This window comes from Hippopotamus amphibius, chromosome 6 (assembly GCF_030028045.1).
Source record: "Hippopotamus amphibius kiboko isolate mHipAmp2 chromosome 6, mHipAmp2.hap2, whole genome shotgun sequence".
In the NCBI taxonomy this organism is placed as follows: domain Eukaryota; kingdom Metazoa; phylum Chordata; class Mammalia; order Artiodactyla; family Hippopotamidae; genus Hippopotamus; species Hippopotamus amphibius.
In genome coordinates this window covers 60,988,007-61,004,270 of record NC_080191.1, presented here as the reverse complement: position 1 = coordinate 61,004,270, position 16,264 = coordinate 60,988,007, and the positions used below count along the sequence as shown (strand labels likewise).

The 16,264-nt window shown below is 50.0% G+C and overlaps 1 protein-coding gene across 5 annotated transcripts in view; it reads right to left on the bottom strand.

The window, feature by feature from the left end:
- The window catches only part of TMEM181 (transmembrane protein 181), a 48,948-nt gene that overhangs the window by 27,166 nt on the left and 5,518 nt on the right, over positions 1–16,264 (bottom strand). The window contains exons 2-5 of one of the 5 annotated variants that reach the window (XM_057738375.1): positions 11,309–11,412; positions 5,338–5,451; positions 4,622–4,717; positions 481–536 (exon numbers count right to left, since the gene is read on the bottom strand). In XM_057738375.1, the coding sequence (XP_057594358.1) occupies positions 481–536; positions 4,622–4,717; positions 5,338–5,451; positions 11,309–11,412 (370 nt within the window). Of the gene's footprint in view, positions 1–480; positions 537–4,621; positions 4,718–4,812; positions 4,928–5,337; positions 5,452–5,506; positions 5,627–11,308; positions 11,413–16,264 lie in introns of those variants that run through there. The other 4 variants (XM_057738378.1, XM_057738376.1, XM_057738377.1 and 1 more) reach the window with 4 other exon arrangements.

Sequence of the window (16,264 nt, the reverse complement as noted above, 5' to 3'; positions counted from 1 at the left end):
ATCAAGGCCCCCTTTTTTTTTAAAGGAAAAAAAACCAGGATTTTTCATTTAAACCAAGTTCATGAAAGAAATACCAAACAATCATTAGAAAGAACTGTTACTGTTAGAAACCTGACATGGAGACCACATCTTAGGCAAATATAATAAGAAAGAATCAGAAACCTAAGTGAGCATCGTCAGAACTTATCATCTAATAAGACCTGCACACAGGAGGAATCAGGATGTGCTAACCAGCCTGTGGAAATGAACTACTGCTCCCTAGGAGGTAACATCACCATCCTTTCTCAGCACGGAGGTAACTATTACAGCAGAAAAGGTAATTTTAGCAAACAAGGACCCAGAGGCCAGCAGCTGACAGTGAGTGAGAAACGTGTGTTGCCTGAGAAGCAAGCTGCAGGGCAATGAGCCTCTAAGCAGGACCATTTCTTAGTGACCCATAAATTTACCGGGCCCACCAGCTGCCACTTAGACCAGTCTTACCTTTTTGCTGCTATTTAGTGAAAAATTAGCTGCAGAAGTCTGGATCACTTTGGGTCCTAAAGTGTAAGAGAGAAACAAAAAAGCGGGTTATAACTATATGGATAACTAATGCGTTGATTTTTTTCAAATGCCAGGAAAGACTTATACAGAGGTAGTCTTTTTCCTGGTCTGTCTTTAAAAGTTTTATACACACACACACAGATACACATGTAAAACATATAAACATATGAACACAGACACACAACACCCACTCTGCTGCACGTGATGACCACACAACACATATGATTTCCATGGGGTTCTGTGTGCAGACCCCCTCCCTTGCTCTCTGGGAAGGCTCTCTCTGGAGGGCGTGGATCCAAGAAAACATTAATGACACAGACACCGTCTATATATTTTGTAAAAATGTTTCTGCTAAAAAAATTAAAACACATATATCCATTCATCCAATTAATCTAATCTTCCAAAAATATTAAGTTGAGGATATTAAAAAAAAAAGCATCATATATACCAATATATACTCAAGGCTTTTCCAGAAATAACAGATAAACAAGCTTCACAGAATGTTACACTGTAATATTTCTGAGCTCCTGCCTTAAAAGAAGTAGAGGAAACCCTGTGAACATGATTCCCTTTAGAACTGGGCTGGTTCTGAAGCCAACCCCACGCAGCTTGGGATGCCAGTGTTGGGCTGCCTCCCGCGCCACGCCTGGCCTGCTCTGACCACCCTCCACCTGGAGGAGGAGACGCTGTGTGCACTCCTCCACCAGCGCGTCTCTGGGACACATTCCTGCAGGCTGAGTGGAGATGTCGCTGCAGCCATGGAGAGGCTTACCTCAAACTGATTCACAACTGGAGCGCACTGCTGCCCCTGGAAGTAAGGCAGTCTGGTTCCTCAGCAAGAATTGAGAACTGGCAGTCAGGAAAGTCTAGACTCGAGTCTCAGCCAACAGGCTTTCTGGACCTCACTTCCTCATCTGCAAAACGAGGTGACGGACCCAATGGTCCCTGAGGCACTCCTAACGCTGAAATCCCAATAACCGTACTATAGAAAGTAACTGGGAGAAGAGGATTTCTGATGGTGATTTTGTGTGTCAACTTGACTGGGCCGCACAGTGCCCAGAAAACTGGCGAAATGTTACTCTGCGTGCATCTGCGAGGCTGTTTCTGGATGAGACTACCTTTTGAATCAGTAAGCAGACTCCCCTCCCAATGTGAGTAGGCCTGATTCCAAATCACTGAAGGCCTGAACAGAGCAAAAGGCTGAGTCAGGGAGAATCTGCTCTCTTCACTTGGGCTCTCTGTCTTCAAGCTGGTACACACCTGTCTTCAGACACAGGAACGTACACCATCGGCTTTCCCAGGTCTCTACTTGACAACTTCAGACTAGGAAACTTTTCCGCGTCCATCCTCCTGTGAGCCGATTCCTTACAATAAAATCTCTCCCTCTCTCTCTCTCTCTCTCTGTGTTTGTGTATCTCTTATCGCTTCAGTTTCTCTGAAGAATCCTGACTAACATAGATTTTGGTACCGAGAGTGGTTCTAGAGGATCAGCATGTGAAGGGTGAGTTGTCTATACTGGTTCTGGGCTTTCTGGAATTGATTCTCTAATCTGATGAAATATTACAGTGTAACATTCTTAAATGACCATACATCCAGCAGTAAAGAGAGCAATGACAGCCCATGAACATGTGCAAAATATTTCCATTAGACATTCCTAACCATTTGTCATGAGAAGCAAGGAGCCAAGTGACTGTTTACGAGACTGTAGAACATTCTCGGAGAACTAACAAACATCATGAGGCTCGCTGGTTGCTCCTAATGTCACTGGACAAAGTGGTGAAAGAAAAGGGTGAGCTCAGGGATTTGAATTCCCAGCTTAAGTGCCGCATACGTGATCTGAAAGCGTCTACGTGTGCCCTGGAGGAGAGGAGACCCTTACTTCCTATGGCAGCAGGGCTGAGACTTGTGAAAATCAACGGGGATCCCATCCCACAACTGGCTGAATTACAGTGCAAGCTGAACTCTCAGCCTTGCAGGGTGTCTGGCTGCTGAAGTGACTGCACTGCCTGGGAGAGAACGGGATCCAGTTCCAGCTACGCACGGTAAGATCCTGATGAATCTGGGGACACGGAGCCACTGAATTCTCGTGGGTCCTTTCCCAGTGGAACGGTTCTCCCCATTCCTGGTGGAAGTGGCCTTCCCACCCCCTTCTGTGGGATCAGCCCCGCGTCGCATGAGGAATCAGTGAGGCCTCCACTGAGGCAGCTGCCATGCAGCAGGGCGGTGCTGACTCTCCTCAGGACCCGCCCCCACCCCTCCTCGCCTCTAGACCTATAACTAGACTCACACCCCAGCAGGCCTAGAGTGAGGCGCGTGACCCGTGAGGACACGTGCTACACTCCAAAAGAACTACTTGAGTTTTCTGATTTATACAGACAGAAGCCCAGGGAACATGTGTGGGCTGATGGTGGAAGGAAAATAAAGTGGTCTCAGCCCAAACTTACGGATGTGGGCTCACGAAGCAGAGATTCTGCACTGAAAATTGTAGCTCAGGGGAGCTGGAAATGACTCTAACAGTTTGATAGGGTGGTTGGCTAAACAGTGGATCAAAAGATGGTTCCCAGTGAGTGAATTAGAAACGCTGCACCTGCCCAGGTTTAATGCAGAGGAGGGGAGTCAGGCTTAGGGAGTTGGATTGCTGGGGTGGATTTGTCATGTAAGACCTATTGGGAAATTCCAGAAGACATACCTTTCACCACTACTGTGAGAAATAAATTTTTGAGAGGAGCCCCGAGCACCCTTAAAGAGCTCTACAACTGCCCTTTCTCTGCGGGCCAGGCCTTACCATGGGAACTACGGTCCCTGAGTTTGGAAACCAAAATGCAGGGGGAGTAACTGGATCCCAGGGGTGGTGGGGGCCAGGTGGTGGCACAACTGCAAAGGCAAGGTGGCTGTGCCCAGCGTAACGGACAGTCGAGTCACAGCAGCAGTTAGAAGAGCCGGACTCCCACAGCCTACGGTGCTAGCCAACGGATCACGGTGTTCCTAGACGTGAAATACAGAGGAAGCCTAGCAAATTCTGATTTGATCTGCATTGGCAGGAAAGGTCTAGGTCAAGTGAACAAAAGGCTAACCTGTATCATAAAAACAGAGTCACAACCCATCAATACTTTCAGATTTGAGCCAGTTTATAAACCCAAAGGTCCTTGAACAAAGGGAAGGTCGAGTCCCCTTAAGAAAGCACCCCAGTGTATACTGCCAAGCATTTATACTGTTAATCATCTTCCCAAAGGAACCTATAGCCTTTTATCAGGACAAGTGCATTAGGGGAAAAAAAAATCAGACATTTTGGGAGCTACTGGACACTGGCTCTGAACTGACTCTAATTTCAAGAGATTCAAAACATCACTGTGATTACTGGAGCAAGGACCTATGGATGCCAGGGGATCCGTGGGGTTTTAGCTCAGGTATATGTCACAATGGGCCAGTGGGTCCCCAAACCCATCCTGTGGTTAATTCCCCAGTTCCAGAGCACATAATTTGAATCAATATACTCAGCAGCTGTCAGAACCCCCACACTGGTTCCCTGTCTTGTGGCGTGAGGGCCATTACGGTGGGAAAAGCACTAGAACCCCCTCTATTAAACCAAAACAATATCAGGTTCCTGGAGGGATTACAGACATTAGTGCTACCATTAAGGGCTTGAAAGAGGCCCACCACATCCCCATTCAACTCACCTATTTGGCCTGTGCAGAAGCTTAACCAGGTGGTGACTGCAACTGCGGCTGGCGTACCAGATGGGGTTCCACTACCTGAGCACACCCACACCTCCTCTGGTGTCCTTCCCTCCGTCCCTGACAGTAAGGCCCAGCGGAAGCAGTGTGCTTCCCGCGGGCAAGGCCAGCACTGCACCTTCGCTGCCCCACCGCAGGGCTCTATCAGCTCTCCAGCCCCACGTCACGGCTTAGCTCACAGAGATCTCCGTCCCCTTTCCCTTCCACAAGCCATCACACTGGCCTATGACACTGATGAGATCATGCTGACGGGACCTAGTGAGCAAAAAGTAGCAGTTACTCTAAACGTACTGGTAAAACATTTGGTGTCAGAGGGTGGGAAATCAATCCAATTAAAATTCACGTGCCTTCTGCCTCAGTGAAATTTCTAAGGGTCCAGTGGTGAGCGCCACGTGCAGAGATCCCTTCTGAGGTGAGAGGGAAGTTGCTGCCTCTGGTCCCTCCTACAACCAACACGGAGACACAATGCCTAGTGGGCCTCTTTGGATTTGGGAGGTAACATGTCCCTGATTTGGGTGTGACACTCTGGCCTATTTACCTCGTGACCCCAAAAGCTGCTGGTGTTGAGGGAGGCCCAGAACAAGACAGGGCTCCGCACAGGTCAGCCACCAAGCGAGGGGTGCTGCCACTCGGGTCATGTGATCCAGCAGATCCAAGGGTGCCTGAAGCACCGACGGCAGAAAGGGATGCTGTTGGAGCCTTTGGCGGATGAATCTCAGTCAGACCCTTAGGGTTTGGGGGCAAAGCCCTGCCACCCTCCACAGACAGCTACTCTCCTTGTGAGAAACAGCTCTTGGCCTGAAACAGACTGAACACTTAACCACGGACCAACACGTCACCCCGGGACCCGAGCTGCCCATCAGGACCTGGGTGCTCTCTGACCCTCGGCCGTAAGGCCGGGCGTGCACAGCAGCGTTCCGTCACCGAGTGGAAGCGGCACATACGTGATCCGCCCGAGCAGGCCCTGGAGGCTCAGAGAGTCACACGAGGAAGCGGCCAGAATGCCACGGCCCCCACTCCCGCTGCACCGCCTTCTCCTCCCAGCCCGCACCTGTGGCCTCACCGGGAGCTCCCGCCATGAGCTGCAGAGGAAGAGAAGACTGGACCTGGCTTCTGCCCGATGTGCGGACACCGCCCCCAGTGGACAGCTGCAGCCACAGCCCTTCCCTGGACACCCCTGAAGGACAAGATGACAGAAATCCCCTCAGTGGGCAGAACCTGCAGCACTGCACCTGGCTGTTCACGTTGCTTGGAAGGAGACATGGCCTCATGTGCAACTGTTTACCAGTTCTTGGGCTGTGGCCACTGGTCTGCTGGATGGTCAGATACTCAGAAGAAACATGATTGGAAAACTGGTGACAAAGAAATGTGGGCAAGAGGTACGTGGCTAGACCTCTATGAAAGGGCAAAAAAGTGAAGATGTTTGTGTCCCACGTGAATGTTCACCAAAGAGTGACCTCACCGAAGGCTGACCTCAGCAAAAGAGGATCTTAATCACCTCGTGGAGAGAACGACCCACCAGATCGGTACACACCCCGTCATCGCCCAGCGGGCTCATGAACAACGGGGCCACGGCGGCAGGGATGGAGGTGCCTCATGGGCTGGGCAACGTGGACTTCACTCACCAAGGCCGACCCGGCTACAGCCACCGCTGAGTGCCCAGCCTGCCAGCTGCAGGGACCAGCACTGAGCCCGACATCACACCCTTCCCCGCGGCCATCAGCCAGCAACCTGGTGGCAGGTTGATCACACTGGACCACGTCCATTGTGGAAGGGGCAGTGTTTTGTCCTGACTGCAACAGACACTCTGGGTATGGATCTGGTGTCCAATACGTGGAGCCAAAGCTCCCACAGCCGGTATCCACAGGCCCAGGAACCAGGGGGTGGAAGTGGACATGGCACCACTATCACCCCAGGCGACCCACAAGCAAAATTTTTGCTTCTTGTTCCCACAACCTGGTGCTCTGCTGGCCTAGAGGTCTTAGTTCCACAGGGATGAATGCTTCCACCTGGAGACACTGAACTGGAAGCTGACACTGCCACCCGGCCACTGTGGGCTCCTCATGCCTCGGACCAACAGGCAAAGAAGGGGGCTCCTGTGCGGGCCGGGGTGACGGACCCTGACCACCGAGGGGGAAGTGCACCCCCACTCCACACTGGAGGCAGGCAGGAGTACATCTAAGGAGACCGTTTAGGGCATCTCTCAGTATTACCAGGCCCTGAGATTAAGGTCAATGGAAAACTACAACAGCCCAGTTCAGGCAGGAATACTAATGGCCCAGACTCTTCAGGAGCGAAGGTTTGGGTCATCCCACCAGGTAAAGAACCACGACCAACTGATGTGTTTGCTGAAGGCAAACGGAATGTGGAACAGGTATGGAATAAGGCAGTCGTAAATAAACAGCAGCTATGACCACCTGACCAGTCACAGACACGAGGACTGACTTTAACTGTCAGGAGCATTTCCTCCTTTCTTTGTCAGGAGAATGTTTGTGTGCATCAATATATATACTAAGCAAATATCTTTGTTTCCTTCCCTCCTGTATTCCTTTATCAAGTAACAGAAGCTGTATTATCGACTTTATATCACAGTATTTAAGTTATAGGATACGAAGAAGAAGAGTACACATCACTCAAGGACCTTACCTCCTCTTCTGGGGAAGGGTGGCGAGTTTTCGGTTATATGCAGGGTAGCTGTCATCACGTCAGAAGGAATAATGACCTTGTTATCGTCTTTATTTGGAGATTATGTATGGTTTAAGGAGATGTGTGTGGATGCCACGTTGACAGGGAGTGGACCTGTGAGGTTTATGTGTCACCTGGGCCATAGCACGCCCAGATATTTGGTTAAACATTATTCTAACTGTGTACTGAGGGTTTCTGGAGACTAACGTTTGAATGGGCAGCTGCGTAAAGCGGACTGCCCTCCCCAGTGTGGGTGGGCCTCAGCCAACTCACTGAAGGCCTGAATAGAGCAAAAACGCCTGAGTGAGGAAGAATCTGCTCTCCTTCCCTGACTGTCTCCAAGCTGGGACATCCGTCTTCTCCTGCTCTTGGATGGACCTGGACTCAGAATGGAACTTACACCACCAGCGACCCTGGGGCTCCAGTTTGCTGAATGCAGATGTGGGGACTTCTCAGCGTCCATAATCATGTGAGCCAGTTCCTTATACTAAAGCCACATATCTGTATCCACACATACAGGTCTGGTTCTGTTCCGTATACACACACGGGTCTGTTGCTCTGGAGAACCTGCTATCGCTACTGCTCTACAGAAGAAGGAAAGGGATATGGAAATCTGACATGGTTTTTTCCATCTCAGCCTTGGTGCATCACTTTTCATTTCTGCAAGAGTGGAGAAGGTATCATATAATCATGGATGTTGGGGCTTAAGGAAACAAGAGGGGGCTGAAGAGCTGTGAGACTGGAGACAAATGCTTCCCCCACCAATCTTAAAGAACAGTTGTGAATCAAGTAAGATAACTGAGGTGTGTCGTGCTGTGACTCATGTAATTGGGATTCCTTGGTGACTTCATGGGGAGAAAAAGAAGAGGCTGGCCACAACGGTCACCATCCTCATCTTCATCAGCAGGAGGTACCTACATAACCATCCTCTCTCCCAGCTTCCTCAGCCCATTCACTACCCAAGTTTCAGTTCAGGTCAAGAACCCAGACTTTTGAGCCACAACTGCCTCTGGGACAGGTTAAGCCCAACTGTCACTCACACTTTAATGTCAAGTGCCACAGTGAAATAAACACCTACCAGAAACCACCCTCACTGAAAAAGGGATTTAGCAGGGCCGGAGGAAACAGCCTACTCAGGCTCCTGATCTCCTACCCCTTGGACTGAAGAGACCCGGGTTTCTGGAAACCTGACTCTGGCTCTTCGTTGTCCACCTGTGTGAAAGGGGTTGGACTGGACAGTATCAAAGGCGTTCTCGAAGCTCACATGGTGATGGTGGCTCTCCCCCTCAGACAGCATTGGCAGGCTCCCTCCTGCTCCAGGCATCACCTCAGCAGCCTCTCTGCTCCTCAGTGGCCACCCCCGCCCCGTGCTCACTGCTGTCGCACCTCCTCCCCAGAATCTGCTGCACTGGAACCGTTTACACGGCCTGTCTCCCCAGTCAGCCAGCACGTTCTGGACTCCCCGGCACCCAGGCAGGTCCTAGAACACAACAGATTCTTCCAACAGCAGGTACGTGGTCAAGGCCGCCCGGCGCTGCCAAGCTGAGCACAGGCCCTGGCTGCTGTGTGGGGCCAGGACCGAGGTCACCCCTCCATGCATCACCCTCCATGATGGGGCCATTAGGGGGTGAGAGCAAGTGGGTACAGCTCGGTAAACTGAATGGCACTGCACCAAGGGAACCATAAATAATAAGATGGTCAAAAACTGTTCCTCACCTCAGGGAACACTCCCAAAGTCATTCTATGAAGACACCATCACCCTGATACCAAAAGCAGAAAAAGACACCATCCAAAAAGAAAATTACAGGCCAATATCTTTCATGAATATAGATGCAAAAATTCTCAACAAAATATTAGCAAACCACATCCAACAACATATAAAAAAGATCATACACTATGACCAAGTGAGATTCATGCCAGGGCAACACGGATGGTTCAACATATACAAATCAATGTGATACTTCTCATCAACAAAAGACAAAAAACACAGGATCATCTCAATAGATGCCAAAAAAGCATTTGATCAAATTCAACATCCATTCATGATAAAAAAACTCTTATCAAAGTGGATAAATAGGGAACCTATCTCAACATAATAAAAGCTATTTATGACAAAGCCACAGACAACATAATATTCAACAGTGAAAAGCTGAAAGTCTTCCCACTGAAATCTGGAGCAAGACAAGGATGCCCACTCTTACGACTTCTATTCAACAGAGTACTAGAAGTCCTAGCCACAGCAATGGGACAAGAAAAAGAAATAAAAGGTATCCAAATTGGAAGGGAAGAGGTAAAATTGTCATTATATGCAGATGACATAACACTATTTATAGAAAACCCTAAAGATTCCACACAACAACTATCAGAATTGCTAAACGAATTCAGCAAGGTAGCAGGATACAAGATTAATATACATAAATTGGTTGCATTTCTTTACACTAACAATATCAGGGAAAGTAAAAAAAAATCCCTTTTAAAATCAAAAAATAAAATACTTTGGAATAAATCTGACCAAGGAGGTAAAAGACTTGTATCCTGAGAACTATAAACATTGATAAAGGAAACTGAAGATGATTTAAAGAAATGGAAAAATGTCCCATGCTCTTAGATTAGAAGAATTAATATTGTTAAAACAGCCATACTACTCAAAGCAATCTACTGATTTAATGCTATCCCTATCAAACACCCATAACATTTTTCACAGAACTAGAACAAATAATCTTAAAATTTATATGGAACCATAAAAGACCCAGAATTGCCAAAGCAATCCTGAGGAAAAAGAACAAAGCTGGAGGCATAACCCTCCCAGACTTGAGACAATACTCTGAAGCCACAGTAATCAAAACATGGTGCTATTGGCACATAAACAGATATATGGATCAGTGGAACAGAATAAAGAGCCCATAAATAAACCCACACACCTACGGTCAACTGCTCTTTGATAAGGGAGGCAAGAATATACAATGGAGAAAAGACAGTCTCTTCAGCAAGTGGCGCTGGGAAAGTTGGACAGCTGCACCTAAATCAATGAAGTTAGAACACACCCTCCCATCGTATACAAAAATAAACTCAAAATGGCTTAAAGACTTAAAAATAAGACATGACACCATAAAACCCCTAGAAGAGAATATAGGCAAAACATTCTCTGACATAAATTGTAGCAATGTTTTCTTAGGTCAGTCTCCCACGGCAATAGAAATAAAATCAAAAGTAAACAGATGGGACCTAATTAAACTTATAAGCTTTCGCCCAGCAAAGGAAACCATAAACAAAATGAAAAGACAACTTATGGACTAGGAGAAAATATTTTCAAATGATGTGACTGACAAGGTCTTAATTTCCAAAATATACAAACAGTTCATACAACTCAATAACAACAACAAAAAAACCCAATCAAAAAATGGGCGGAAGATGTAAACAGACATTTCTGCAAAGACATACAGATGACCAACAGGTACATGAAAAGATGTTCAACATTGCTAATTTTAAAGCAATGAAAATCAAAACTACAATGATGTACCACTTCACACCAGTCAGAATGGCCACCATTTAAAAAATCTACAAATAACAAATGCTGGAGAAGGTGTGGAGAAAAGGGAACCACCCTACACTGTTGGTGGGAATGTAAACTGGTGCAGCCACTATGGAGAACTGTATGGAGGTTTCTCAAAAACTAAAAACAGAGTTGCCATATGATCCAGCAATCCCACACCGATGCTTATTTTCAGATAAAACTATAATTCAAAAAGATATATTCACCCTTATGTTCACAGCAGCACTATTTACAATAGCCAGGACATGGAAACAACCTAAATGTCCAACGACAGATGAATGGATAAAGAAGATGTGGTACATACACACAATGGAATACTACTCAGCCACAAAAAAGAATGGAATAATGACATCTGCAGCTACATGGATGGACCTAGAGATTATCATACTAAGGGAAGTAAGTCAGAAAGAGAAAGACAGAGACCACATGACATCACTTATATGTAGAATCTAAAATAAGACATGAATGAACTTATCTACAAACCAGAAACAGAGTCACAGACATAGAGAACAGACTTGTGGTTGCCAAGGTAGAGGGGAGGAGTGACAGGGCTGGAGTAAGAGTTTGGGATTAACAGATGCAAACTACTACATACAGAATGGATAAACAAGGTCCAGTACACTGTGCAGCACAGGGAATTATATTCAATACCCTGTAATAAACCATCATGGAGAAGAATATGAAAAAGAATATATGTATGTATAACTGAATCACTTTGACACACAGCAGAAACTAACACAGCACTGTAAATCAATTATACTTCAATTAAAAAAAAAAACAAACAAATGCTCCTCACCTCTGATCCCGACGAAGACAGTCAGGCCGAAACAGACGAAGAAGACCACGAACACGAGGACGAAGTGGCGCTTGGAGAGTGTGTACAGCCGCATGGGCGCCAGCCTGCGGGGAGAGGCCGGGTGAGGGGCGGCAGGGCGAGGGCCCCCCACCGGCGAGCCCTCCCCTCAGAGGAGGACCGACTCTCAAACCAGGTGACTCGGCTGACGAGACCATCTGAATCACCGCAGTGGCCACGGCTGGGGTGCGGGCCGCTCCGGTCTGTTTTGTGCCCAGCGCTCCAAGGGCAGGGCCCTGCCACCCCGTGCCGCAGGGGGCCAGGCGAACCCCACCCTCGTGGCAGGAGAATGTGCTTCAAGGCCCACTCGGGGCACGCTCACCGGGCCACAGAGTGGGGCTGAACCCCTCCACACCCTTCACCCTCCACGGCCAGAGCAGGGCCCAGGCGCAGGGAGGACCCTAACTCCTCACAGGCCGACGCGCGGCTTGGACTGGCGGCTGCCGCAGTCAAGCCCGGACGGGGGGTCCCAGGCACCCCCGGCACGACCCGTCCTACCTGATCTGCCCGCCAGCGCCCCGCTTTGTGTTTCCTGTCCAGGGTTCCTCACCACCTAAGATCTCTCACTGGCGTCACCTGTCATGAAGCTCATGGCCTTCACCGTGGGGTCTGGTTTTGACGCAACTAAGCGCGCTGCCCGCTGCCCTGGGTTTTCTGTGATTTACACCGACGTGAAGGCACTTCAGAGGATCCGTCCTAACATCCACCCCATCAACGCCCTCCTAGTCATCCCTATTTTCTCTTTTGGTCAGAAGAAAGTGGTGGTGGAGTAGGTCTCACTTCTCTTTTAGAACTCCCTACCTCAGGGGCCGGAAAACAAAAGAGAAGTCTGTGAAGGACAGACATACATGCTTGAGGCGGGCCAGGGCCTCAACGCGGCCTCTACGAGAGCCCCACACAGGCTGGGACGCAGGCGCAGGACCGGCTCCGATTCCCCTGATACAAAGGGGAGGCTGGCCCCCCCACCCTGTAGCCTGCCAAGGAGACCCAAGAACCCAGAGAGACGAGAGCCAGTGGGGTTTTGTTTTGCTCTGCTTCTGACATTCTTTTACTTGCCCAGCACTTCCTGGTCTGGGGAGCTGAGAAGGCAGGAAGAATTTCTCACACCTCACACCTCCCCCCCCCACCCCCAGGGGGAGAATCAGGTTCTGAACCGGAAAGGGAGGCAAAGTTGTTTGTTCTTGTGGTATCAAGCTCACGGCCTTGTGCACACACACCCCCTCTCCCTCTCTGGCCATTCCGCGCTGGGAACCATCTGGGCGGCATCTCAGGGCAAAGGTGGCCCTAAGTCACTCTGACGTGGCTTTGCTGACACAGAGTCAGAGCTCTCCTGCAGGACCCGCCAGGCCTGGGCGAGTGAACTTTCAGACTGGCATCCACGTGCTTCCCTGGGTGACGGGACCAGGAAAGAAATAAAGAAATGAGTGTCTTTTCCTCTGGGACTCAGGTCTGAAGGCGGAACCACCAACAACCCTGCTGTGCACGGGAGGTGAGAGCTCATTAATTAAGCGGCCTGATCCCAAAACAGATTTTGAACCCTAAAGATCATAAGAGGTCCGAAAGCCTTACACTACTAGAGCCAGAAATCACGTCGGGGGGACGTCTGGCTCCTTGGATTTGCACATGGGGAAACCGAGGTCCAGAGCCGGCCGGACTCTTGCCCAAGATGCCACAGCTCTGCCCTTGGCGGTACTGGCGCTGCCAGGAGGAGGCTCTGGGAAGCAGGACGGAGCCCACGGGACCCACCCCCACGAAGCCAGGTGGAGTGCAGGGCAGGTGGGAGGAAGGTCTCCTGTGTCACTTCCCTGTCGTTCCCCACCTCCCATGAGAGGTCTCAGCACACCCTGCAGGGGGAAGACGTCCTCGCAGCTGCACATCTCCACGTGGAGGAAGAGCACACAAAGCTAAACCGACTAGATGCTGGGGACGTGCAAACACGTCAGGTGTTAACAGCGCTGCCCCGACGCGGAGCTGAGTGCTGACGAACGTGCCGTGGGTTCCGGATGCCGACACGAGGGGGAGCCCAGTGAAGGGTCTGCAGAAACACTCTGTACTGTCTTTGCCACTCTTCTGTAAATCTAAGGTCGTTTAAAAAAATGACACAAAGTCACGCATGGCACCCCCCACCCCCGCTGCTCTCAGGGCGACCCTGGGGCTCTGAGGGGCACCAAGGGCTCCCCAGCAGAGGTGAAAGCACAGAACAGATGGCTTGGAAGTAGAGGAAAACAGAATAAGGATAGTTATATTTAAAATTTGATTTTAAAAACATATGATCAATAAAAGGCATTATCAATGATTTACTATAAAAGCACAGTTATTCAGCAGGTGAGAAGGAACGCCTAAGAAAGAGGGTTCCGAAAGGGGATGACAACATGATCAAATTCCTGCAGCACACAAACCCCCAGGGTATTTTTCCAATTTTCTCCTCGGGTACTCAATAAAGACCTATTGTTTCCCCTTCCTTCAAACTTCCACTTCAATCCAATTTATGAGATATTTTCCTGGTTCGGCAATCAAACCTCACCCAACTGGATGGAAAAAAGGCACGGAGGAGGCAAAACAAGCCCCTGTGTGAGCAAATGTCATCGCACGACCAGCCCCGTTGACCTGGGCTTGCAGGGGGCCGGGTGGGCAAGGGGCCTCGTTTCCCTCTGTCCCGTTTCCTGAGCGGCAGGACACCTCTTCGGGCATCCTCACGCCAGAAGGATGCTACAGCCCAGGTGTCACGTGTCGGAGGACAACAGTGCGCCCAGACTTCAGGGCCCAGCTGACGACACCTCCCTCTTCACCGGCCTGCTCGCGACCTGTCGCTGAAAACTCTGAAGCAGCTAAGAACTCAGAGACTCTGGCACCTTGGGGACAGCACCTGATTCCTGACAAATCACGGGCCTACACAGCTGACCCCAGTCCACAGAACTCCCAGATGCCATCGTGATGGCGGGAGAAGCCACTCAGCGCCTCCCGGCTTCCAGCCCTGACCCAGCAGCCAGTGGCTCCCCTGCCTTCCGTCCCACCTCCCTGCTGAACGGTCAAGCCAGCCTACACCGGCCCACAGCCGGGCGCGTCCCCGTGAGCGGAGGACCCCCACGCCCTGTGACTGGGCCACCAGCAAGAGGAGTACCTCTGCTCAGAGGCCAGACTGTGATACAGAAAACAGAAGCGGCTGACCACCCAGAGGCCTCAGACCCACCCTCACCTCCTCCTCTACTGTCGCCCATCCTCTTCCAGAAACTCTCCGGCCCAGGTTCAGGACCCCACGCTGCGGACCCTCCAACACCCGCGGATCTGCTGCTTCCTCTTGAGCAGTCCTCCCGCCTTCCAGACCATCCCCAACCTCCTGCCTGCCTCTGACCCCACTCAAAAATCGTGCCTTCCAAGACGTTTTCCCTCAGCAATCCTACATCGCTTCACGGCCAATAGGTTTAAAACTGAACCCATTAAAAAACAAAATAGCATAAATGAAAAACCTGCCTCCACTGCCCATTCCCTGCCTCTGCACGTTCTCCGTCCCCACATCCGGAAACCCTGAAGTCGCCTCCGACGTCTATCTTCCATTCAACCCACACAGCCCGCCCAGAAGAGGTGACGCCTTGCTCCCTCTCTTCTCTCTACTCCTAACACGCCAGTCGCACAGTCCAGCCCTCACACCTCCCACTCAACCCCTGCAACAGCCTTCCAGGTGCATCTTCCTCTTCCTTTTACAGTGCTGTTAACACGCTACCCCAACACAGAAAGCCTACGTGGCTCCCACAGCCCACTCAACTGAGTTTAAACGCCTTCGTATGGCCTTCGAGGTCCCACCCAAATCCTCCCCTTAATTCCCACCACCCGGCATGTATCTCACAAGATCTACTACTTCCCGTAGTCATCACAGTTGCCTTCTGAGGTAGATACTAATAACAGCCCCATTTCACAGATGAGAGCGCTCAGGCTTAGAAAGGTGGGTGACTTGCCCTAGATCTCAAAGCAGAGGCAGCAAACACAAGTATCAGACTCCAGGCCTTGGGGCTTAAATTCCATAAAGCTTCCCACCGTGGTCAAGCCAGGCTCCAGGCTAGGCCACTCATGTGCTGTTCTCCTGACGTGAAACGCTCTCTCTTCGCCCTAAAAGACCATCCAAATCTGACCCGGCATTCGCGGCTCAACTCTGTGTCCCACCTTCTCCATGAAGCTTTCCCCCGCTTCTCCACCTCTCATGGCTGCCCGGCACATGTGGCCTGCACTACATAGCTGAGTGCTTGAAGATAAAGCATCCGTCTCCCTGCATGGACACCAGACAGACACATGGTGCGCACTGAATAGAAAACATCTATTCAACTCAACTTTTATTAGTTTTCTCCAAAGTGTTCATGTCGTTCCCTCAAATTGGTGGTGAGATGTTAGGGAGCCGGGAAAAGGCTCCCCACTTCCGCATCCAACCTGGCCAGCTCAAGCACAGCCACCGATGCAATCTTCTACTAGATAACCTGGGCGGGAAGACTTCCTACAAAACCCTGCCAGCTCATGACAGGTGTCTTTCTTCTCTTGATGTGACCCATACGTCAGTCTTCCTCTCCAGGTCTGGGGATCTTTCCACACTCAGGCATCTAATACACACACTCAAAAATTCTGGCCTCTTTGGAGCCCCCACGCCCTTGGAAGACCTTTCAAACGCAATGGAACAGACGGTCGCCTTAGCACCAGCTTGGACTCTTTAGGTCCCTTCTAAATTAATCTCAGCTTCATGGGTGATTTACAACATCACAGACATATTTCCTAGAGAAACTATGAACACCTTTCTTGGAAAGCCCACGCCCAAAGTCGCAGCTTTAATCCAAATCACTGTAAGCTCTGCCTTCTCTCCATGATGCATATTCATAACCATTTCCCAGGGACCGCTTCCAAGGAGGGTGAATCTGT